This window comes from Leguminivora glycinivorella, chromosome 3, assembly GCF_023078275.1.
Source record: "Leguminivora glycinivorella isolate SPB_JAAS2020 chromosome 3, LegGlyc_1.1, whole genome shotgun sequence".
In the NCBI taxonomy this organism is placed as follows: Eukaryota; Metazoa; Arthropoda; class Insecta; order Lepidoptera; family Tortricidae; genus Leguminivora; species Leguminivora glycinivorella.
Genome location: NC_062973.1, coordinates 9719593 through 9744987, shown reverse-complemented (window position 1 = coordinate 9744987; position 25395 = coordinate 9719593). Strand labels below are relative to the sequence as shown.

Here is a 25395-nt window from a genome sequence, read left to right as displayed (position 1 = left end):
CATGCTTCCCATGCTGGATATAACAAATAGGATTGTGATCATTTATTACCCCAAATAACATATTTAACAGCACAATCACGATTCTAAACGAGTGATCCCACTACGAAATTTGAAAACGTGTACCGAAAAAACTGATTTCTTTTAAGTATAAAAAGACATATTTTAAAATATTATATTATGATTAACTAGCTTAAGATATGTTCTTTTAGGAACATTATCAGTTTTTAGGGTTCCGTAGTCAACTAGGAACCCTTATAGTTTCGCCATGTCTGTCTGTCCGTCCGTCCGTCCGTCCGTCCGTCCGTCCGTCCGCGGATAATCTCAGTAACCGTAAGCACTAGAAAGCTGAAATTTGGTACCAATATGTATATCAATCACGCTAACAAAGTGCAATAATAAAAAATGGAAAAAAATGTTTTATTAGGGTACCCCCCCTACATATAAAGTGGGGGCTGATATTTTTTTCATTCCAACCCCAACGTGTGATATATTGTTGGATAGGTATTTAAAAATGAATAAGGGTTTACTAAGATCGTTTTTTGATAATATTAATATTTTCGGAAATAATCGCTCCTAAAGGAAAAAAAAGTGCGTCCCCCCCCCTCTAACTTTTGAACCATATGTTTAAAAAATATGAAAAAAATCACAAAAGTAGAACTTTATAAAGACTTTCTAGGAAAATTGTTTTGAACTTGATAGGTTCAGTAGTTTTTGAGAAAAATACGAAAAACTACGGAACCCTACACTGAGCGTGGCCCGACACGCTCTTGGCCGGTTTTTTTAATAATCACTTAAGTATAGTTTCTTTATAGTTTTGAATGAAAAATTCTCTTCTTTAGGAATAAGGCCTCTTAACCTTGGTTGATTCCGTTTCGCGCTACTTAGATAGAGGGATGCAGGTGGACGTGCTGTACTTTAATTTCAAAAAAGCCTTTGATCGCGTAGATAACGACGTACTCTTAAGCAAATTATGCAGCATTGGTTTCTCGCCTAAACTGCTTTGCCTTTTTGCTAGTTATCTACGTGATAGACGGCAATATGTGCAGCACGGATGCTTTGTGTCGAGTGCCTACCCCACCCGTTCCGGGGTCAGTCAGGGCTCTATTCTGGGTCCTCTGCTCTTTGGTGTTATGGTCAATGATCTGGCCTTGGTGCCTAAGCATGCGCAATGCCTACTCTATGCTGACGACCTGAAACTAATTTACAGGGTCCAGGAAGATTCTGACTTACAATCTTTACAAAGTGATATTGATCGGGTTTATGAATTGAGTCTTGTAAACAAACTTCTGAAACTTCAGTTCAATGTTGACAACTGTGCGGTTATTACTTTTTGTAAAGCGCGTAGTCCCCTGTGTAGGCAGTATCTCCTGGGGTGGAAACCCATCGCCCGTGTCACATCGATACGGGACTTGAGGGTTGTTTTAGATTCCCACCTTAACTTTCATGAGCACATGACAATGCTTGCTGCAGACTGTTACCGCAGGCTTGGGTTTATTGTCCGCAACGCCAAAGAATTTGACAATCCCAGGGACATAAAGCTTCTTTATACTGCCCTCGTGAGAAGTAAGCTTGAGACAGCCTCAGCCGTTTGGAATCCCCATGAAGCGCTCTACATCCTGCTGCTCGAAAAGGTCCAAAAAATATTTTTGCGTTTCTTTTATAAAAAAATGTACGGGTATTACCGATTCTTGTACCCAACAAAATTCCTTTTGGGGACGTTGGGTTTCTTCTCGTTAGAAGTTAGGCGAAATGTCGTGCTGATGTCTGTTGCATGTGGTATTTTGAAGGGGGAGTCAGATTGCCCGGTTTTAGTATCCCAGCTGGTCCGTCTATTTGTTCCCTCTGTGACGAAATATAGCTTTTCGTGAATGTAGGCACCCCTACTGGCGGTGCCGGCCGCTCGAACCGTGTTTTGCCGCAAGTGACCGCTAGTTCGTGCACTGCAAATAGTGAATGAGTTTTTAGACGTGGCACCTAATGTTGATATTCTTGCGAGCAGATGGGCGTTTATACGTGACGAATGCATGAGGTTTTGTGTGGGATTGGATACTAGGCCTTCATCTGTTATTTATTAGTTATGTTATGGTATGTAATGTTTTGATTTTGCTGTTTATTTAATATTTAATTTTGTGCTACTTGTTGTAATGTTTAAAATTTAAAATTCACGGTGCTTTAGTTTTGTATACTGTCATACTGTGTAATTTTCTTTGTGTAAATAAATAAAATAAATAAATCTATTTAAATATTATTGATCCTAGCGAAAAAACGTACAAAACTTTTATTGTAGCAAATTTTATGTTTGTTATTCCCGTTGAAGATTGATTTAGCTGTGGACCACCGTTTTCGAGTTATTTGCAAAAAACGGCTCGTGTAATCTATTTAAAATACTGTCCTACTAAAATATTGATCCTAACGAAAAATCTTACATAACGTTTCTTGTAGCAAATATTATATAGATTATTTCTGTTTAATATTATTTCTGGTAATGGAGCACCGTTTTTGATGTTATTAACAAAAAGCGGCCCATGTAATCTATTTCAAAATACTTTCCAACTAAAATATTGATACTAGCGAAAAAACGTATAGAACCTTTCTTATAGGAAATTTTATGTAGATTTTATTCTTGTGAACATTTTAATTAGCTGTGGGCCACCGTTTACGAGGTATTTACAAAAAACGGCTCATGAAATCTATTTAAAAATATTTTCCAACTAAAATATTCATCCTATCGAAAAATCTTATAGAACCTTTCTTGTAGGAAATATTATGACGATTAATTCTGTATACCATTATTTTTTGCTGTGCGCCACCGTTTTTGAGTTATCAACAAAAAGCGGCCCATTTCAAAATACTTTCCAACTAAAATATTGATTCTAGCGAAAAAACGTATAGAACCTTTCTTGTAGGAAATCTTATATAGATTTTTTTCTCGTGAACATTTTATTTAGCTGTAGGCCACCGTTTACGAGGTATTTACAAAAAACGGCCCATGCCATGCCATGCCATGTTCGGCCGGCTATTTAAAAATACTTCCCAACTAAAATATTGATCCTAGCGAAAAATATTATAGAACCTTTCTTGTAGGAAATATTATGAAGATTAATTCTGTGTAACATTAGTTTTGGCTGTGAGCCACCGATTTCGAGTTATTAACAAAAAACGGCCCATGAAATCTATTTAAAAATAATTTCCAACTAAAATATTGATTCTAGCGAAAAATGTTATAGAACCTTTCTTGTGGGAAATATTATGTAGATTAATTCTGTATAACATTATTTTTGGCTGTGAGCCACCGATTTCGAGTTATTAACAAAAAACTGCCCATGAAATGTATTTAAAAATACTTTCCAACTAAAATATTGATTCTAGCGAAAAAACGTATAGAACCTTTCTTGTAGGAAATATTATGTAGATTAATTCTGTCTAACATTATTTTTGGCTGTGAGCCACCGTTTTTGAGTTATCAACAAAAAACGGCCCAAATATCTATTTAAAAATACTTTCTAACTAAAAAATTGATCCTAGCGAAAAAAGTTATATAACCTTTCTTATAGGAAATTTTATGTAGATATTTTCTGTTTAACATAATTTTTTGCTGTGGGCCACCGTTTACGAGGTATTGACGAAAAACGGAGCATGTAATCGATTAAAAAAAACTTTCTTACTAAATTATCCATTTATATATTGATCCTATCGAAAAAACGTACATAACCTTTCTTGTAGGAAATTTTATGTAGATATTTTCTGTTTAACATATTTTTTTGCTGTGGGCCACCGTTTACGAGTTATTTACGAAAAACTAAAAAATTGACTTTCAAGATCGAATGGCAGGGTACGGACCCCACCTCATGTCATGGCATTATTTTTCCATGGCTATTTAGATCCTCATCTTTCACTGGTAAAAATGACAGACTGCCTCAAGAACCTTTTTTGGAATTTTTTTTTTTACCACTTTGTACCGTTCTGGCACGGTGAAGGACCCGGCCAAATGATCTGGCATAAATACTATGCGACTTCTGAGGAACTCTATTTTCACTTTTTAATTATTCCAGGTTGCCTCAAACACCTTTTTTGGGCCTCAAAAAATTAAATCTTTAAAAATTCATAGCTCGATAAAGCCCCGCTCCCCAGCTGCCAGACTTGCAGACCTGATGTTGGCTATGATCAGAGAAGCATCTGAGCACCTTTCCAGGTTGCCTCAAGGACCTACTCCAAAATCCTGCCAGCTCTTGGACTATCTGTGTAATAATGTCCTATAATGTAAAATAATATAATGTAAACAATGATTCATTTTTCATTGTGACGTAAAATTTCTGTAAATAGGTACTTTTTCTTCTAGTAATATATTCTATAACAGAATCATAAAATTTGCTTTATGTTTGAAAGTTTTGTATCTGTGTAAATAAGCTGAATGGAAAATAACAAAAGCTTCTTTTAACGTACTCGTAAAATAAAATATGTGTGTAATATTTTCTATACTTTTTGTGAAAAAAGCGACTATTTCTACAAACTAGAATTCACGAAAATATTAAATGTAACTTATTAATATTCCGCTGACACAGATAGGAATCGACACGCGCATACAATACATGCTAGATATAAATAGATGTGAGTTGGAATGGAAATTCTCAGATATTAGGGTATATCGAACATAAAGACCTCGCATCTCAATGTCGGTTTACTCTTCTGAATATAAAGGGCTTCCACCTGCGAGTGACGTGACATGAACGTGTTATGTGGTTCCGGAATGTGAACCTAACCATGGACTATTTCTTTGTAAGGATATGCTATACGAGCTTACGAATGGCGTCGATTTATTGGTGTCAAAATCGCTTTAGTCACGCGCGTCATGACGACTTTTATAGTAGTAAGATGACAGGTAATACTATTTCAAATTAAAAAAAAATCCTGACAGTAGTGAACGAGTGAAAAAATTACTACAAAGAAATCTAATTTATTTCAAATTAAAAAAAAATCTGACAGTAGTGAACGAGTGTAGAAATGACTACAGAGAAATCTAATTTATTTCAAATTAAAAAAATCCTGAGTAGTGAACGAGTGTAAAAATTACTACAGAGAAATCTAATTTATTTCAAATTAAAAAAATCTTGACAGTAGTGAACGAGTCGAGTGTAAAAATGACTACAGAGAAATCGTACAAATACGTACAAATCAGCGGTAAATAATTTCAGCATAAGTACATTTATTTCATGCTTAATGCTTAAAACAGATTTTAAGCAATAGTTTTGTGCCACCACAACGTAACCGTGGTGAAATGCGGTCCACGCGCGCCCTTGTCTGACCAACGATCACATAGTTTACGCCGTATATAGACGGCGTTGCATCGCGAGGCGCAAACCGTTCGACCGGAGAGTCGTATGAGATGTCTCGTCCTTATATTAATATCGTTGCTAACCTAACATTATTGACCAACGATCACACAGTTTACGCCGTATATAGATGGCGTTGGCGTTGCATCGCGAGACGCAAACCGTTCGACCGGAGAGTCGTATGAGATGTCTCGTCCTTATATTAATATCGTTGCTAACCTAACATTATTGGATTCCATTCGTTTGTCGTCGACCTGCCTCGGATCCCATTACGTCTCGAGAAGCTACGCGCAGATTCTGATAATTGGTTAATAAACGAGGTTCGGAATCTAACTTCTTGATGACAGCGGCAGGATCGTTTGAAGCTCTTGTAATACCAATATTTGGTAAACAATAGCTTAAAGGTGCCATGGAATTGAACAAAAAAAATACTATACTTTATACTTTCAGGCATTCAAAATAACGTAAAGAAATAATCCATACTATACTAATATTACAAATGGGAAAGTGTGTGCGTCTGTTTGTTTGTCCCGTCTTTCACGGCAAAACGGAGCGACAAATTGATGTGATTTTTTAAGTGGAGATAGTTGAAGAGATGGAGAGTGACATAGGCTACTCTTTTTGTCTCTTTTTAACCCCCCACTTCCCTAAAATGGGGGGCGAAAGTTTGTATGGAGCATTCTGCAACTATCGAATTTATCTCGAGCGAAACCGCGGGCTAAAGCTAGTTTATAATATAGGGAACTCTGACTATACTTAAAATAAAATATTTTATACCATGCACGAAATAAAGCATCAGATAAATATAAAAAAAAATATGGATATTTAATATTTGACAACCGGTCTGGCCTAGCGGGTAGTGACCCTGCCTGCTAAGCCGCGGTCCCGGGTTCGAATCCCGGTAAGGGCATTTATTTGTTTGATGAGCACAGATATTTGTTCCTGAGTCATGGATGTTTTCTATGTATATATGTATTTGTATATTATATATATCGTTGCTGAGTACCCACAATACAAGCCTTCTTGAGCTTATCGTGGGGCTCAGTAAATCTGTGTAAAATATGTCCTATAATATTTATATTTATTTATTTATTTTTATATGGATAGAAGTTATTTTTAAATCCAATTTCTATTTAATAAGTCAGGTAGATATAAGGTAACTGAGTTGACCGTGAGTGACGTCACTCAATTCGATTTCATATTAATGTCATATTAGCAACTCGTTCAAAATCGTTTTGACAGTTTTTAAAAAGAAGCTGATTTGACTAGGAGGCAAGTAGCCTATAAAAATTTTAACAGGAATTTCAATAAAACAACACTCAAAAGATCAACTGTGTTCAGTAAAGTTCGATTAAAACGATTAAAAGTTATACAAGCAGCATAAATCACAAAGCAAATGAGTCCGGGTATCGGTTGTCACCCGCATCACTGTCAAGTGGCGCGGCTTTATTCGTATACGGCGGAACTCTCGGAACAACCCATGTCATATTAAATTAAAATGTTTTAAAAGAACACGTACAAGTAGGTAAGTTAGAAGCGCAGGTGATTTGATGCCTTCAAAATTCGTATTAATTTAATAAACTCTATTATTCCGACGACCGGTCTGGCTCAGTCGGTAGTGACCCTGTCTGCTAAGCCGCGGTCCTGGGTTCGAATCCCGGTAAGGGCATTTATTTGTGTGATGAGCACAGATATTTGTTCCTGGGTCATGGATGTTTTTTATGTATATAAGTATGTATTTATCTATTTAAGTATGTATATCGTCGCTTAACACCCATAGTACAAGCTTTGCTTAGTTTGAGACTAAGTTGATCTGTGTAAGGTGTCCCCAATATTTATTTATTTATTTATTTATTTATTATTGAAGTTGTGGTCAACTTTAATTTAGAAATTATTGATTCTTTAAATAATATTGTTGTAGAAACTAATATATAGTCGCAAAAGAGACGACGGAATTTGTGATAATTTAATGATCTTTGTATTTTTACAACTAAATAAGTAGGTGCCTATATTTGACTCAAAAACGACACAAAATATTTATTTATTATAATCAGAACGTGTTATTTTTGGGACATCAAACATTACAAAAACAAAACTTATAATAGCTAAGACGTTGATTTTTTTTAAAGTTGTAATGCGGCAGAAAAATGCATAAAAGAGTTTTGATGATAATAATAATGTATTAAAAACAACCTGTACTACTCGTAAAAATAATAAGTAATCAAATTTCACAGTCCACCCGTAAATAATATCTACATAATTATCTATATTACATAGGTTTACATTTATACAACAACCTAAGCTCGGAGCCACAAGGCATGCAGAAGCAGTCACGTAGGACAGAGCCCGAGATTGGGCTGCGTAACTAAGGAGCATTATTATGGCGGCAACCGTAATCTTATGTCAGCAGGTATGCGGTTCCGGTGTTCAGACGGCTTGGCAGTCACATGGAGAACGGATCATTCTTAAGACGGTACAGGAGGGGTAAATTCTCCATACAAACGTTCTCGACTATTTCCTCCCTGGTTTTTGAAGATAGAGCAATGATTTTTTCAACACCGATTATTATTATTTTTATTTGTGTCGGACCGTTTTGATATTCTTATTTTTAAAAGTTTTGAAGGAAGAAACAGTCGAAAGTGGAACCTCGATTTTAAAATTTTTTTTCGCAATATCGTTTAACTGAGTTGTTCTGAATGGCCAATTTTTTTTCGATAAATCTAGTTAATAACACTAGTATATTTAACTGAAATTCTCAAATTGAAAGGGGGTTCCTTTCCATTTTAGCATTTTCGCTCCTGAAGCGTCTTAACAGAGTCGCATTTCATCCCCTCTGGTAAACATAATATGACCACTGTAGGCCTAGCACATGATGGCCGCGGGAGTATGTCGCCGCGAGATAGATGACACGTCTTTGTCTAATTGTATTAATGAGATAAGGACAGGTAGTCTATCTCGCGGCGACATACTCTCGCGGCTATCATGTGCTAGGCCTGCTGGTGATACTTAAATATTGCATGGGACATATTTTAAATCTGTGCACTTGCCTCCCCCTCTCCACAAAATCGGCAAACTGTTTGGAACAAAAAAATACTGATACGACGTCTCATTTCTATATTAATTAAAGGCTGTAACGATATATAATTTACTGTTGCAAAAAAATAAGCAAGTATATTGCTTCAAAATTAGTGAAACGTAAATTACGTAACTAGGCTTTAGTACGGCCGTAATAATAAATCGGTAATTATATTAAAAACTATTTTCTTTGTTACGATTTGTTGTCACGCTAAGACTTTTTAAATGCAAATATTGTAAGGGAAACTTATACAACACTCATGATACCTAATTTTATAAAATAATGATTCATTTTATTATTAATTTATAATAGCACTACAGCTGTCTACACGTTTTCTATAATCTCTTTGATATTTCCATCCTCAATTTCTGAAACACGTGTGTGATTTTTAACCGCCTTCCAAATCTCAAAGGAAGGGGTTCTCAGTTCGTCTGTATTTTATTTTTTTAATGTTTGTTCCTCGATATCTCCGTCGTTACTGGACCGATTTTAAATTTTTTTTTTATTGAATGTATATGAATACAGATTGGTCTCATTTTTCTCAGAACCCAGTTCTGGTGGTGGGATCCTGGAGAAATCGAGGGAACTCCTCAAATCTGAAAGGCATACATATGGTGATTTTTGTGTTTTTAAAGGAACAGCATAGATTTACGTACGGAACAGTGAAATTTGGTGCAGTGGAACTCCTGATGGTGGTCAGAATGGAACTCCTCAAATCTGAACGGCACACTTATAGTGACTTTGGTATTTTTATAAGAACAGCATGCACTTACGTCCAGAACAGTGACATTTGGTGCAGTGGAACTGCTAATGATGGTCAGAATGGAACTCCTCAAATCTAAACGGCACACTTATAGTGACTTTGGTATTTTTATAAGAACAGCATGCACTTACGTCCAGAACAGTGACATTTGGTGTAGTGGAACTGCTGATGAAGAGTGAGCCGCCCCTGGTTAGAGTTCCGTTCTGATAATCATTCTCATCTGTAAGTACTTCAGAATCATCCAATTTTCAAAATTGGTTCAGAAATGACGGAGATATCGAATAACAAACATTAAAAAATATACAGACGAATTGATAACATAATCCAACATTTGAAAGTATTTGTCAACAGAACCCCAAAGGAAGGCGGTTTTTTTTCTTAAAAATTATTTATATACGAATGTATTAATAATTTTAAATGTTGGAGACCGCGCGGATAGTCTGATGGTTCCTCTCTGTCAGTCTGCAGCCCAGGCCCCGTAGCCGAATGGCATTTCTCCGACGCCAAACGAAAGCGATACGCCGCTGGCTCTGTCGCGCCAATACGCAAGCGCGATAGAGATAGATATCTACTAGCGCTTCGTTTCGTGAGCGTTTCGTGAGCGATTGTGCCATTCGGCTAGCCACCCAGGCCCCGTAGCCGAATGGCATTTCTCCGACGCCAAACGAAAACGAAACGAGCATAACTAATCAGTAAGCTCGATCTTGCCAAGTTACGCAAAGAAATCCCAAGACCGTCCAACTTCAAAGATATTCCAAAGTTTCTCATTGTACCTAGTAATTATTAGAGCTCCGAATGACTAGTCAAAATACTCGACAACAAGGGAAGCCTTTGTGCATTCCGCCTTGTTCGAAACGAAATGGAGCTCGGAGATCGTAGTAAAAAATACTCTTAAGAAAAGGGTTTTCATTTCATTGAAGACCTAAAGGTGACCAATGTTACTTCTTTTAACAATATTGGCTGGAATATTGAAGCTAACTATTTTCTTTACAAATATAAAGTAATTGTGCAAAGTTTTTTTTTAAAGTCTCGAAAAAGCATCTCTGTAATGGCGTACTTGTACGTAAAATGTACCTATCGTTTCAAGAATCGCGGATAAAGTAACTAAGCGCTTAGGGCGACCGATGGTGTATCTGTGTAGAAGAGATAGAAAAGAGTTATTTTTCGTCCATTATTTTCCTAAATGATCATGTCGAGTTCTAGGAAAACGTTTCCCTTACAAAGTGCTAGTTATGCCAGAATGTTTCCTAGTATTTTTATTTTAGATAAACATAAGTTTGTGGTACAGTCGAGTTCATAAATATGTGTACATTTCGTCACTTTAACGCGTTGCAACAGGGTGAAAAAGTGTACACATATTTATGAACTCGACTGTACCTGTCAAAGAGGACCCCCATAGTGACAAGACAGGGGCAGAATATACAAGTGACAGAGGCGCGTCACGCACCAAGCCCGCATACATCGCCTTTATTGAATTCCCCGCCAAATGATACTCACGTCCGACCGAGTTCAAAAACATCTGTGCAAGCCAACATCTCAAAAATATATATATACTTCTCTAAGACAATGACAATAAGATCGTGTATACAAATATTTGGAATGTTGGTTTGTAAAGATGTTTGTGAATTCGATGTACTTCGTCACCTCCAGGAACGCAGGAAGCGATAACAGGAAACATTTGGTGATTTATCGCAATAGACCTGTTTATTTATTAATTTTTTCTGAGCACGTAATTGGTCGTTACTTCGGATACGTTGAATACATTCGAATTTAAATATTTCAACGGTCTTTATGACACACAATGTTACCAGTACATAGTTTAATTTAGTTTAGTTTATTTATTTCATAATGGCATTCATTTAAATGAAATTTCATTTTGATCAACTATTACATTATAATAAATGGAAGCACATTATTATGTAAGCGTTATAATCTCTATAAACTTATGTATTTATGTTCAATAGAATTATAGAAAACATGTAATTTCATTCCTAATAGAAAAATATATTATTTGTTCACTAGCATTAGCACAGTATGTTTTTATACTGTTCAGTAATATTTAAACAATAATGAATTCTAACATAAATTTATTTATAAAATTTGTATAGTAGGGACTTGTGACTCTCGTCATGTAATTTTAACTCAAAACAATTCTGTATTTTTTTATTACGAATGATTTAATGTGGACATGAATGATATTTATATGATTTTATTTGTACGTCTTGTAGTTGTATAATGCACGATTGTATTTACATTTTAATTTTGAACTTGTGTAATAGTTTTGACAGAATATGCTGTACCATAAAACTTGTTAACATCCTAAATTATACGTGCCATATTCTCAGAAATAAGTACTATGATTATGATGATTATGATTAGCCAGCGACCTCATCTGCTTAGAACTGTATTTTTTTTTTCAATCTACTAATTCATTAATTTTTCATATAATAGTCCCTTCTTTTCACGACTGTTTCTCTGATAATTTTAAGATAATTATGTATGTAACAGACATAACCAAGTTAGTGAAACATTTTCGCACTTATAATGTGAAGAAAATATATTTCATGTTCGTTGAAGGTTAAATGTTTAGTATCCGTATAACTTACTAAATAAAACTTCCTCTAAGATAATATTTATTATAATTAGATTAGATAAGTTATAAACAAATGTAATATAAATGAATCATAGTGTACTAATATTATGTTTAGTAACGTTTAAGTTTATTTTAATTGTAACTTATTTAAAATGTAAAATATAATGTACGTGTATTGCATGTGAATTATGGCAATAATTTTTTTTTTATTTTTTTTAGTTTAATTTTAATTTTTAATATGCCTGTCATCTCACGCTTAGTTGGATGAGTAATGTGGTCGAGAGATGAACTAACCACATCAAAGCTGGTACCCAACTGGGAAAATCATCAACTATGTAATCAGTCGGTATGTTTCAAATGCGGGAAAAGGAGATCAGGAAAACCAAAAGATCATTGGGTCAATGAAATCAAAAACATAGCGGGGACAGACTGGATGGAAAAGGCACAAAAAAAGAAATGATTGGAGGCAGCTGGAGGAGGCCTATACCCGAACAGGGCCATGTCTTAACCACGTTTTAGATTGAAATATTTACAGATTGTTAAAACTTATTTTAAGTCATGGAAATAAAGCTATGTTATGTTATGTTATGTTTCAAATGACTGTTAAGTTTACTTTGCATGCAAAGATACTAACGTTATTTTAGATCGACAGAACAAAACTAATGAATGTATTAACACAAAAAATGGCAACTTAATTTGACGCAAACTAAAAGTTTTAGTTATTTGTGTGTACCTAGTTATTTACAAGGGGGCAAAGTGACTTAAGTGAAGTAAGAGACTCCAATATCAAATCGCGAGTGTAGCGAGTGGTTCGATAAGTGGGATCTTGAGCGTTTCGAGGGTTTTACGGCACGAAGGTTAATCAAAGGATTGATGGACTAAATCAAATCCAAGAATTTATGATCGAAAACAATCATTGTAAACGTAATTCTACTACCAGGGGACCGATTTTTAATTTCGAACGCACGAATTTGCCGTTCGAAAGTCTGTGGAAAACGAGGGAATGCTATTTTTGAAAAATGAAGGCTAGTAATTTGTAATCTAGTGGTAATAACTAATAACCACTCGTTTTCGATTCGATTAGTAGAATTTAAATCGCTCGTAAGATCGTTCGGTAGATGTTATTGAAACGAAATTCACGAAATCGAATGGTCGACATTCAAAAATCGACTCCCAGCTTTTAATTTGGACATAATCCAACTTTCCCATCCGTTTTCGAGGAATCAAGAGATCCTTTACCAGTTGGCGTTGTGAATAAATTAATATGTATACCTCTGTATTTCCAGTAAATGTATCAATTGGTCGTTGCACAAAGCATTTTACATTAAAACCATTGTAAGTTCCTACTTCATTCGATTTCAATTACTGCAGACCTGGCGGAAACCGCACAAAGAAAATACGCGATATAAAATACATCGGGAAAATGTTATCGTAATTTCAGCGGTGATATCGAATATCTGTGAAGGTACATTATGCGACGATTTTTTTATGTGTACGTAACAATCGCTTAATTTAATTTTGATTTCATTCATGTAATTTATTATTCTTATTAGGGATCCGTTCCAAAACGGTACAAAAGGAACCCTTATGGTGCGACTCTGTCCATCTGTCTTTCTGTATGTCTGTCAAATTACTGAATTTTATTATTTGGGTCACATTTCATTAACTAGAAACAACATCCCTTCGAGCATAAGAATAAACTTATACATAGGTAAGTACCGCAAAAATTTCATGGTCAAATTATACCTACCTACAATTTTATTAAATTCCTATTTCAACGAGGTGTGTCAAGGAGGAAATTATAAAACCAGGGCTCCGTGAGATTTAACGTGGATTTAAAAATGTTACAATGAAAACATTTTAACTTATCTGAATGTTAATCCTTTTCTCTTTTTGAACCAATCCATTTAAAACACCCCTGTCCTTTGTGTCCGTCATCCCGCGTAAGTATTTATGCGTATACGTCACCCGAGAGAAATGTATTAAAATACTTGTACCTACTCTGACGGGTAATATGCCACATGAACCGTAATACTGTTGTTGATTTTTTACATAACGTAATTTTTCTGGAGCGCCTAGACAACATTCATACCAAAGACAACTCCGTATAGACGGATAAAGTCTAAGAAAAAAACGTACCTCAAAGCCCTAGAGGTACGAAAGGTACGGTGGCCTAGATGGCGGCCTTTGGGGAACGCTCGGCTAGATGGCGCTAATATTCATATTTGACATTTTAACATTTATATCAAGCTAACAATATGGGCCAAATTGTCAAAACTGAGGTTCAAATGTTTTAAGCTTGTGTCGAGAGATGGCAGTCTGTGCACTGTGATTACACATTTTACTTTGACAGTAATTCTCTATAATACTCGATCCTCTTTGATTCATACTAATATTATACTCACTCTCCACTCACTCACTATCTCAGTTACAGGGATGGAGAGTGGCATAGGCTACTTTTTATCTCTTTCTAAAAAACTTTCACCCCTCCCCCCATTACCCTTAAATGGGGGGTGAACTGAACTTTTGTATGGAGAATTCTGCAATTTTTGATTTTAACGCGAGCGAAGCTAGTGTGCAGAAGAATGAATACGTGAACGCTTAGTTAGTTTAATCTCTACCTCATATTGTCCTTTGTCACATCTAATATGTAATACCTACATAAATAAATATGTAATTACATTTTACAAAATACACATTCATAAAATTAGACTATAAATAAATTGTCTTTAATAGACAATTGCTTCACTACAAGTGACATTTGAGCCCGAGTCTCGTTTTAAAGTGACGTTGATGCGTCCACATTATTTTATTACATCGGGACCCTCATGAGTTCCTCTTAGGTAACCTTATCCATCATAAGTTGCAACCTCTACAAAGGAAGCTCAAATGAAATTTAACTGCCCGTTGATCGACGAAGGGATCCGTTGTCCACAATAATTACCTCTAAGAGGAAGTGAGTAAGACGAGATCAACTCGCGTGGTCCAAGAATTGACAATTTTAGAGCGCGCGGTTGTTTTATGCGACGAATAAAACGCACGCGATCAACGAAATGTAAGGAACATAGTACAACGCTACGGTGTCATATTCACAGGTATTCAACACTGCATCTATCATAGTAAGACAAATGCGTGCTTCACATTTCTTCTAAAGCGTTTTTTTATCGTTTAGGTACCTCTACAGATTCTAAATACTGAAATTATACTTAAATGTCGGCGCCCTCAAGTTTAATCTCTTGATAATGCTCGCACATTTAAAACGCGACTTTGGCTCACATTAATTGCTCTAAGCAACCAAAATAAACAATTTGCGGTAAAGTTCAGCAACCGTACATTTAACTCGTTCACAATGTTTTCATTTCATCGCTTAAAATTAGATGAGAGCCATCATGGGCTCCGGCTTAGCCGAAGAGATGATCGTTGACGCAACGTGGCGTTCGAAACGCAGTCTGGCTTTGTCGCGCTACTGAGAGCGATAGGGATAGCTAGCTATGAAGCGTATTATACGATTTTGACGTTGGCTAGGTAGCCATGAGTAGAAATTGTTGGAGTCGTTAATGTGCACATTTCTTCTGACCCATTACCACGCCATGCACCGTCGAGTGGAAGTATCTAGAACGCTTGCTATTATGCCGACCCTGGGCTTCCCTTTTTAACCCTCGTACTCATCTTTGTAATGTAGCGGATGATTGCTTTATATTTGCTAATTTTTTTGCTCCTGTACAAATGGGTGACTCATTTGCGGACGAAATGCAAAAGTAGGTATTTTTGTCTAGTAAACCGTCCGTCACCGCATACATCAGAAAAACAGCGCCCTCCTGACAATAGTCATATATTTCTGGTCAGGATTTAATTGGATTTGAGACAATGAATGTAAGTAGGTAGTGAAGGTGTATTAGTCTATATCCGATGTCATTCAATCAATAAAGCCACCAGAAATTTTGACGAATAAATAAAGTCCGATTCTGGCCGAATGTCTCTAGTTATAAAACTGGTATTCTTTAAATATGTAGAAAAGTACATATATTAGCTACTAGTTTTCTCCACTCAAAAAATCACGTCAATCCGTCGCTCCGTTTTGCTGTGAAAGACGGACAAACAAACAGACACACACACTTTCCCATTTATAATATTAGTATGGATAGGTACCTAAGCAATAACGCACATTTTTTTATACCTACTATTTTTACTATTTTTTTTGTGGTGTAATAATTTGCAATGCCGAGTAAGCTTATTAGTGACTGTATTTTACGTAAATGTAAAGATAGAATAAAGTGCTAAACGAAAACGGCATTCTCATCTGAATAAGAAAAGTTCTGAATAAAGTTGGACCACAGCGCAAGTTAACCAACATAAGCGGATGCGACCGTTTGAGACGCTGCGTTCAATTATGTAACCAAGGCCTACAGACTTCAGTCTTGCTTTTACGGGCAACGCTGAACTTTTAATAGTAAGAGAACTTTTATTAGTAGGAGGTAGGGCATAGCGAATGATAGTAGGAGGTAGGGCATAGCGAATGATTAGTAGGAGGTAGGGCATAGCGAATGATATTCCGCTTTGTGTGGTAGGGCACAGCACAGCGGATATCGTCTCGCTCGAATCTAGAGCAGAGCCCAACTGGGGTAGTACCTCCGCCTTACAGAAGACTGCAGCCAAATAGCACTAGACCCTACTCATAGTGTTGTGTTCCTGTCGGTGAGTAAGGTTGCCAGAGCTCAACGAGGGTGCGGTGTGCTGATGACGGGAGGACTTACGGAACTAACTTGTTCCGTTTATTGTCCTTTGAGTCGTCGGCAACCCGAACCCTCCTTGGAACTTGTACACTCCTTTTTGCTGTGTACTTAACACAGCAAAAGGGAATGTACAAGTTTCTAATGGGGTGGCAACGCGCATGTGACACTGTTTGAGTTGCAGGCGTCCATAGGTTACGGTGACCGCTTTACATCAGGCGGGCCGTATACTTGTTTGCCACCGACGTAGTATAAAAAAAAAAAAGAGTTAAATACTTGACCGGTCTGGCCTAGTTGGTAGTGACACTAGATCTGCCTGCGAAGACGATGGTCCTGGTAAAAGTTGTATTTAAGACGCTACAGGAGCGAAAATGCTAAAATGGAAAGGAGGGGCCCTTTCAATTTGGGAATTTAACTTAAATATACTAGAGTGTTATTAACTAGATTTGTGGAAAAAAAAATATCCATCCAGAACAACTCAGTTTAAAGATATTGCGAAAAAATCTTTAAAATCGAGGTTCCGCTCTCGACAGTTTTCCTCCTTCTAAACTTAATCAATCGTAACGAAATTTGAGAATATGAATAACAATGAAATTATCTCTGTCGGACCGTTTAGTTTTTTTTTCGATAATTGTTACCAATTTTGAATAACACACCTCTTTTTGCGCCATAATCAATAAGGCCGTTTTTATAAATTTTTGATGGGCCCTAGCGTCTTTAAAAATAAGAATATCAAAAAATCAAAACGGTCCGACACAGATAAATATAATAACAATCTGTGTTGACAAAATCATTGCTCTATCTTCAAAAACCAGGGAGGAAATATTCGAGAGCGTTTGTATGGAGAATTGACCCCTCCTGTATCGTCTTAGGGCCACTTGCACCAACGAAAATGGAGGGTTAATCCACCATTTTATATGGAATTTGACAGATGACTACCCACTAACCCTGAGTTAAGTGGTTGGTGCAAGTAGACCTTAAGGGTAAGCACTTTCATCAGCATCGAACCGCATATTATGTATGAGAAGTTGCTCGTTAGTATGAACATGCATACAGCTTTCAGCTTTCCGACGCGTAAAGGTGCTATTTTTCTAGGCACAGTCAACCAACTCTAGGCCACAGTAGAACTATGTCATAGTGACGTTATACATCAGATTGTAAGAAATCTCTTACTGCTTCTTATTTTGACATGGTTGTAGAGTGGCCTAGGGTTCCAATTGGTTGACTGTACATGCGGCTCGATGCTGATATATGTGTTTCTAGTTTCTACCCTAAGCCTGGTCGCAGTTCAGTTTTACATTTCGTTCTTAATTTTAAGAAGCGAACCATTTTGATGGTCAAAAAGCTTTGGTTTCGTCAGTTTTTTACTATAAATAAATTGAGTAAATTTTTGCCCAAAACATTTTGATAAGTATGTATGCATTTGATCGTATCTTTATTCAAATTACCTAATAGAGCATTCTTAAGTCCTTATATTTAAGCAACAACGACAATGTTCTACCTTATATTTGCTTACAACTGCAACTGTTGATAGGTACTTATAGTATTTAAAAAAACACCTATGTACACAGTTTAAATACAATAAAATAATATTCTATTCTATTCTTGAAAACTGCACAAATGTCGGTCTCCATTTGTAGTTACAGTTATATATCGTTTGTACTATTACGTTCAACGTGCCCAGTCGATATCAAACCAGACGTTTCACCGGCAAGCTTTAGTAGTACTCTCAAGAGCGGATCTCGAGTTCGAGATTAATTTGACCCACGTAACAGACAGCTGTAGCCCTCCAGATGCTCGATTAAGTGAAACAGTAATCAACGTGGACAAAGACCGATTTCACCGCTCACATCTCCATTCCTGATTCATTGACTTATGGATAAATGTGATTGCTTTGATGCTTGACATGGTGATGCCTGAGAGCATTTTGGCTTTGACAAACGTTGATCGACTATGAATTCGGATTTCAATTTAGAATATGTTAGGTATAACTATTTCAGAGTAGGCTATTTATGTCTTATTTTATAAAAAGGTGAGGAGACAGCTATCAAAACACTTAGGTACTGGAAATTGCTTCTGTTACAGAGGAATCGTTTCATAATTATAGTCTAGTTAGGTATAGTCTGTCTTTGAGGCAAAAACTTGTGTCTCAAGAACGCAAAGAGTCAAAATAGTGCTGGACTACTTACTGTTATAGTTAGTTACTGTTATACTTAGGTCCACTTGCACCAACCACTTAACTCAGGGTTAGTGGGCTGTCATCTGTCAAATTCCATATAAAATGGTGGGTTAACCCTTCATTTTCGTTGGTGCAAGTGGCCCTTAGTGTGTTAACTAGTTATAGTAGTAAAAATAATGTTTTTTAAAGCAAGATTACTCAAATATGTAAGGCATCCTTTGTAACAACGGGAAGAGCGCAATACGCTACATTCCGGGACGCAAACAAGTTGAATGCAGATCGAGAAAAAATATATAATTCAACATTGGAGCGGCACAAAATGTGTAGTTATACTTAAACTGTTTTTGCTGCACTTAAATAAAAGTAAACTAATTAAAATTGCGACGAGATTTAATCCTGATCGGGATATATATTCCTAAATTAACTTTAAAATTTACCTCCGATATTTCATTGATGGCGTTCGTTGTCCGTGTGGCCTCGAAAATTTTAAAAATATGGGAAAATCGTGTTAAGTATATTAAATCTTTGTAAAAGCAAAACTTTCATAATGTATATGTAATTAGATTAGCTCTATTATTACCTAAGTTACCGCACATTACTCTGGTTGTCAAGTATCCTTTAAACGACTTGTCTCAATTTGCACCCCAGTCACTCGGACAACTTTAGTAATCTTAGGGACTATAAACAGTTTGGGGTCAATGTCCTATCATTAGAATGCAAATGACCGACCTGAAGATGGGAAGGGATTAAGTGCGGGCCGTGTGTGTTGAGTTGTGGGTGGCGCAATTGATTTTAACTAGTTCATTTATATGTAATAATATGTATGCAGTTGCACATTTGACAATATCAAAACTATTCTGGTGTTTTAGTTATTCAATTGTCCATGGGCGGTGCAGGTAACTTGTCTGCTTGTTTGCGTCCCATCATCATAAAACATATATAATTTATATATTTTGCCGATAGATGTCGCTGTATGAAGAACGCTCATTTCCTACACCGCGGTGTAAAGATTTTTTCTGATTACATGGGGTCGGATCAGGACTGTCAGGAGCATCCTTACGAACATGCCTTAAACAGATGATGTTGAATTATTTTGATTTTCTTTGGCTAATAATAAAATGATATATTAAATGTTACTTGTTCGAAATTGATTCTTGTGGGATCTACTAAAGTCTGTAAAGTTCTTTATATGAATAGTATTTGATGATTTAACTGTTGAAAGTTTGTACGCAACCTTCGGTGGGCGAGTCAGACTTGCACTTGTTTTTACTGAAAGATTAGAATAACGTTCAGACAGTCGGCGCAATGTTTTTTTTTTCGGACACACTGAATTTATAGTTCGCAGTATAGAAAACCGATCGTGCCGAGCCGTGACCTGTGACCGATTATGCTAACGAGTGCAAGAGTGCCACAAATTACGTAATAACCTGACCAAAAAAATAAAATTTTGAAAAAACCCCGACATATTGGACCGCTTTTCATGAAACATCGCTAAGAACGCTCCCGACTAACTCAGCTTTCAAACAAAACAAAACTAAATTTAAATCGGTTCATCCGCTCGGGAGCTACGATGCCACATAGACAGACATACACAGACAGACACGTCAAACTTATAACACCCCATCGTTTTTGCGTTGGGGGTTAAAAATGGCTTAGATTAGACCGAACCGAAATACCTATATCTCTATTTTATTTTTGTGTGTACCTACACGTAACTGTACTGTAGTACACTGAAAAAGGAAAATGTGCAGCCATTAAGGAAGAATCCTTATGTTTCATGTATTGCGAACTATTGGCCCATTTCTAGAAGCTACAATACAAATTACAAGTGATAGCCGCTGAAAAAGAGACTTCCGCTTGTAACTTGTATTATTTAGCTTTGAGAAGTAAGCCATAGCAGGGGCGGCTCACTTCGCGATTCTATCGCCGCGCTACAAGTACATGCTGGCGGCCGCGAGTTCGCGGCCTAATCAGGGGTGGCGCGCGTTCTCACGAAACGCACGTTCGCATTTTGTATTGTTATTTTACGTCGTGTTTTTTTTTTTTAAAGGTTCATATGCGATGTCCGCGTATGGAATAGCTAATAATGCTTAGTTAAATATACATCATGAATAAAATAGGACAATCTTACACAGATCTTATTGATTTAAGTCCCACGGAAAAGTTCAATAAGGCTTGTGATGCTGAAGGCTTAAACAAAAATATATAAATACTGTATATATACCTAGAAAGTATCCAAGACTTGAATATACAGTATAACATTTTATCTGAGAATTAATTCGTTTTAATCCATAGACAACCCTATCATCCAAAGCTGCGCACGTGCGGCTCGTTTCTTTGTTAGAAATTTGTAGGCATTTAAAAAGGTGGCATTTCGTGAACATCAAAGCAGTGGGCCTTCTGTACTTGTACTATTATATATTCTGTGGCCATAGGATGCGGTTTAAAAATAAGATCGAATTCAAAAAATTCTGTCAATAGAATTTGAAATTTCTGTCAAAAAGAGAAAGTCGTTAATTTCAATGGCAATTTTTTTTTTTTTATGGACTGATCGGCGATTGACCCTAGTCACACCTGATGGGAAGTGAAGACAGAGTCTAAGATGGAGCTCACCGATTCAGTCCTTCAAAATTAAATGTGACTATAAATAGAAATCTAAAAGATAAAGTCACCTTAATAAGAATTGTTGTTTTCGTTTCAGATGAAACAGGGGCCCATTTCTCGAAGCTACAAGATACAATTTACAAGTGGTTGTCACTGTCTAATATGACAAGTTGGAAAGAATTCCGCTTGTAACTTGTAACTTTCAAATCGTGGGGATGAATTGTAAATTCATTATACGCGATTTAATCCGTTTCCATAGTTTTATTTCATGAGTAACTATCGCGGTAACCGAAGACAATATTTTGTAACTTTCAGTTTTGAAAAATGGGCCCCAGGCCTTATATCACTTCAAACATAAGTGTTTGTGATTGAAAGCAATATACGTAGGTGCATATATGACGTTGTACGGTTTCATTTCGCCGGGTGACTCATGACTTAAACACTAGGAGCCAGATGGTCGGTTACAAATCATTGCAAATTGTATGCAGCTGCCGGATTGTGTAATATTATACAAACTCTGTATTCATGTATACCCTTTCACTGATATGATTTATTTAATCGGTGTTAGTCATATGTTTAATTATTAATATGTTACCTACGTTTCCTATTTCAATTTTAAATAATTATTCATGGATCATAATGTTATACATAAATATTACTCCGTTCGGTGACGGATTAAAAATTTTACCACCCTCTTTCTTCCATGATATGGGTTCAATTGTTGTGCAGGCGATATGATAGAATTTGTCACAGCAATATGACAATTTTGTTTTCTGTCAACCTCTGATGACAAGAGTGGAACTAAAACTTTACCAGTTTCATGTGTTCTGTATACCCCTGATGGTAATACAAGTGTAATGTTATGTAGGATGTATGATATAATATTATATCTGAACATAGACATAGCGGTGGCAACAATACCTTAACTGTTTCCAGCACGCAAAACTAATCGATACAAGTGCGTAAAAAAGCGAATTTTGCTTTTTGCACGTGTATCGTACGATGTTTTTCAGTACAGATGGCCCTCTGAAGTTTCGACCTGACATATAATTAACCACTCCTCGCACTAGTGCGTAAAAAAACACCATCTGCACTTAAACAGTTTTGTTTATTATTTGTAACCACAACATGGCCTAGCCAATTTTGTCATAGCAATGTTTACTTATTTATAGTTTTATTAATATATTTTTACCTGTACAAAATGCAGTCAAGCATGAAAATTCATAGACTTCCAGAGCTGTAATATACAACCCTATAATTTCCCAAATAATTATTTGCGCTGCGTTTTGTCGTTATGAAATAACATCCATCTCAAATATAGAAATTACTGATTTTCTAGATAAAAGAAATTCTTCTTTGTCTAGAAGACCACACGATTAAAAAATAGCGGTCACCAGAAAAAAAAACATCTGATAACCCTACCAAATATAAAACCTTAAATCTTTTTTTGTTTCTAGTTAATAAATATGTAGTAGGTAATTATACTTTATTGTGTTTTATTTTTTTATCAAGTTTCTTCAATAACATGCATGTGACATGTTTTAAATACCTATGTAAAATGTGATAAGTATGAAAATAAATGCTGTCGTCATGATTATATTTTACAATACATATAAACATAAAGGAGCATCCGCCCCTAGTATGTTCCGTTTCATATACATGTATTGCGTTATTATAAAATAATATTTTCTCTCGTATTCGATAAAGCTATATTATTACATTAAAAAAAGTATATAGTTTTATATATTTTTCATTATTTTACGTCAAATTATTATTTTCATATTTTAATAATTTGCCAAACATAGTAAGCGTAGTTCCTACGAGTAATTAAAGTTTCATGTGGTGATTCACGTTTTGGGAATGCATGCGTTTATGTATCATGTAAGCGCTGGTGGCCTAGCGGCAAGAGCGTGCAACTTTCGATCCGGAGTTCGCGCGTTCGATCCCCGGCACGTACCAATGAGTTTTTCGGAACTTATGTGCGAAATTTTATTTGATATTTGCCAGTCGCTTGTCAGTGAAGGAAAACCGGACTAATTCCAGCAAGGCCTAGTTACCCTTCGGGTTGGAAGGTCAGATGGCAGTCGCTTTCGTAAAATTAGTGCCTACGCCAAATTTTGGGATTAGTTGTCAAAGCGGACCCCGGGCTCCCATGAGCCGTGGCAAATGCCGGGATAACGCAAGGAGGATGATATATGTAGGTATGTATCCTTGGAGAATCCAAGAGAACTCTACGAATATTAAGGGTGTCGATGTCGTGTTTTAATTTATCGCCACTCGTTTCGAACTTCCGATACGATTGCGAAAAAAAATTGTACGGTGCGAACCTCAACGACACATGATCCACAAAGCAGAATATTTTTACGCACTTGTATCGTAATGTACTATACTATTTCAGTACATATGGTGTTTTTCCCCGAACTAGTCCGCAAAATAGCAAATTTTTTGTAGTCGAAACTTCAGAGTCCAATATGTACTGAAAAACGTCGTACGATATACGTACGTGCGAAGACGGAATTCGTAACTTGTGTTGATTTAAAACGCGACCGAAGGTGACCGAAGGGAGGGATGATGAGGATGAGAGGAAAATTTATCGCCATTCGTTTCGAATTTCCTCTTTTCCGCACTTGTATTGTAATGTACTATTTTAAAGCACACCACTGTCTGTAGGCGAAAAAATCATAAAAATATGCCTGTGAGACGATAAGCGGAATTATCATATCATACATTTTATTATGGGTTTTTGCCCTACGAGTTTGACTAGGCGACTAATCCCAAAATATGGTAAAAGCACTAGGTTTAATTGGTGCCTATACATAAAATATATGTAATCTAATTTAAAGTACAACTAGCAAATAATTAAAATTAGGATGTTCAGCTGTCAGATCGTTTGATACGCTAATAGGAAACTTCAAGTTTGCATCTTCCAATCAGATTCTGAACTCTACACTAAAACAACTTTCCTGTACTGGTACCGGCATCGCCACATGAACTTCTCAATCAAACTCCCATTAATTGCAAAACTAAACAACTTTTGAACGCTCGAAAAGTTCGCCGAACCTTAAGTTCCCGAATGAAACTTACCTGCGAGAGGTCCGCATCTTCCGTAAGTTTCTCGGCTATGCTCATTCTCCTGTCGGCCACAGCGCTCGCGAACACCACAAACAACAACACTAGAGGTCCCATGTTTACGTTTAAGTTATCCAGAACACTTTGAAACTTCACTGTAACTCGAGCACTCGCGATGTCATAGGCGTGGATCGCGCGAAGGACGCGCTACAGTAGGTAACTGCCGGAATGGCGCGGGAGGTACTGACGCGGCTGCCGCAGCCGAAGCCGGCGCGCTCCCCTCCATCCCACTCGTCCGTTACGATAGTGTATACTCAGACTGGTCATTCCAGTCACCGTAATGTGGCCGTTGTGAGTTCAAAATTGGCACTCTGGCTCACTCCGAGCGGAGTATAGTATGAATTTTCTGAGATGAACGTTTCGCTTTAGCCGTAATCTGTTAAACAAAGGCCTTTGTGTCTATTGTTGACGGCACTCGCTCCGTTAAACGCACGTGCTATAGTCTAGTGTAGTTAAAAAGCAACTATCATGATAGCAATAAGGTTCAAATTTATTAAACAGTTTGCAGAATGCAGGTAACTTTTTTGAAGATGACAAAACGTGTTATCTCCGAAAGGGCTTTTTATGGATTTGAACCTTATTACTATCATGATAGTTGCTTTCTAACTACACTGAGACTATAGCACGTGCCGTTTAAGCGGGGCTAGCCGCCGTCAACAAGACACAAACACTTTGTTTAACATTGTCGCGAAAAGTTCATAGTTCATACTATACACTCATTGTCGAAGATTAGTGCTCTAACTGTGGAAACGACTGAGACAATGGCTAATGGTTGTACTTAGCGCCAAGTTATGCTTTCGCCAACGCGTAATGTGGGTCGTTTTCAAAATTGTCCTTATACTCTTTTATTCTAGTGAAGCACTAACATACTCGTACTGAAAACAATTCATGTACTACGTGTGCAAATATTTTACAGTAAGTAAACATTCCAAATTAATTAATCGACATTAAATACGAAATTTCGGTTTCTTTATACATGCGACATTTGTAT

At 36.5% G+C, this 25395-nt stretch overlaps 1 protein-coding gene across 6 annotated transcripts in view; it reads right to left on the bottom strand.

The window, feature by feature from the left end:
- Positions 1–24595, bottom strand: part of LOC125224747 (fasciclin-1) — a 112512-nt gene extending 87917 nt beyond the window's left edge. For all 6 annotated transcript variants that reach the window (XM_048128190.1, XM_048128193.1, XM_048128191.1 and 3 more), the window contains exon 1: positions 24360–24595. In XM_048128190.1, coding sequence (XP_047984147.1) covers positions 24360–24461 — 102 coding nt within the window. In that variant the 5' untranslated portion in view covers positions 24462–24595. The remainder of the gene's footprint in view (positions 1–24359) is intronic.
- Positions 24596–25395: the final 800 nt, after the last annotated feature.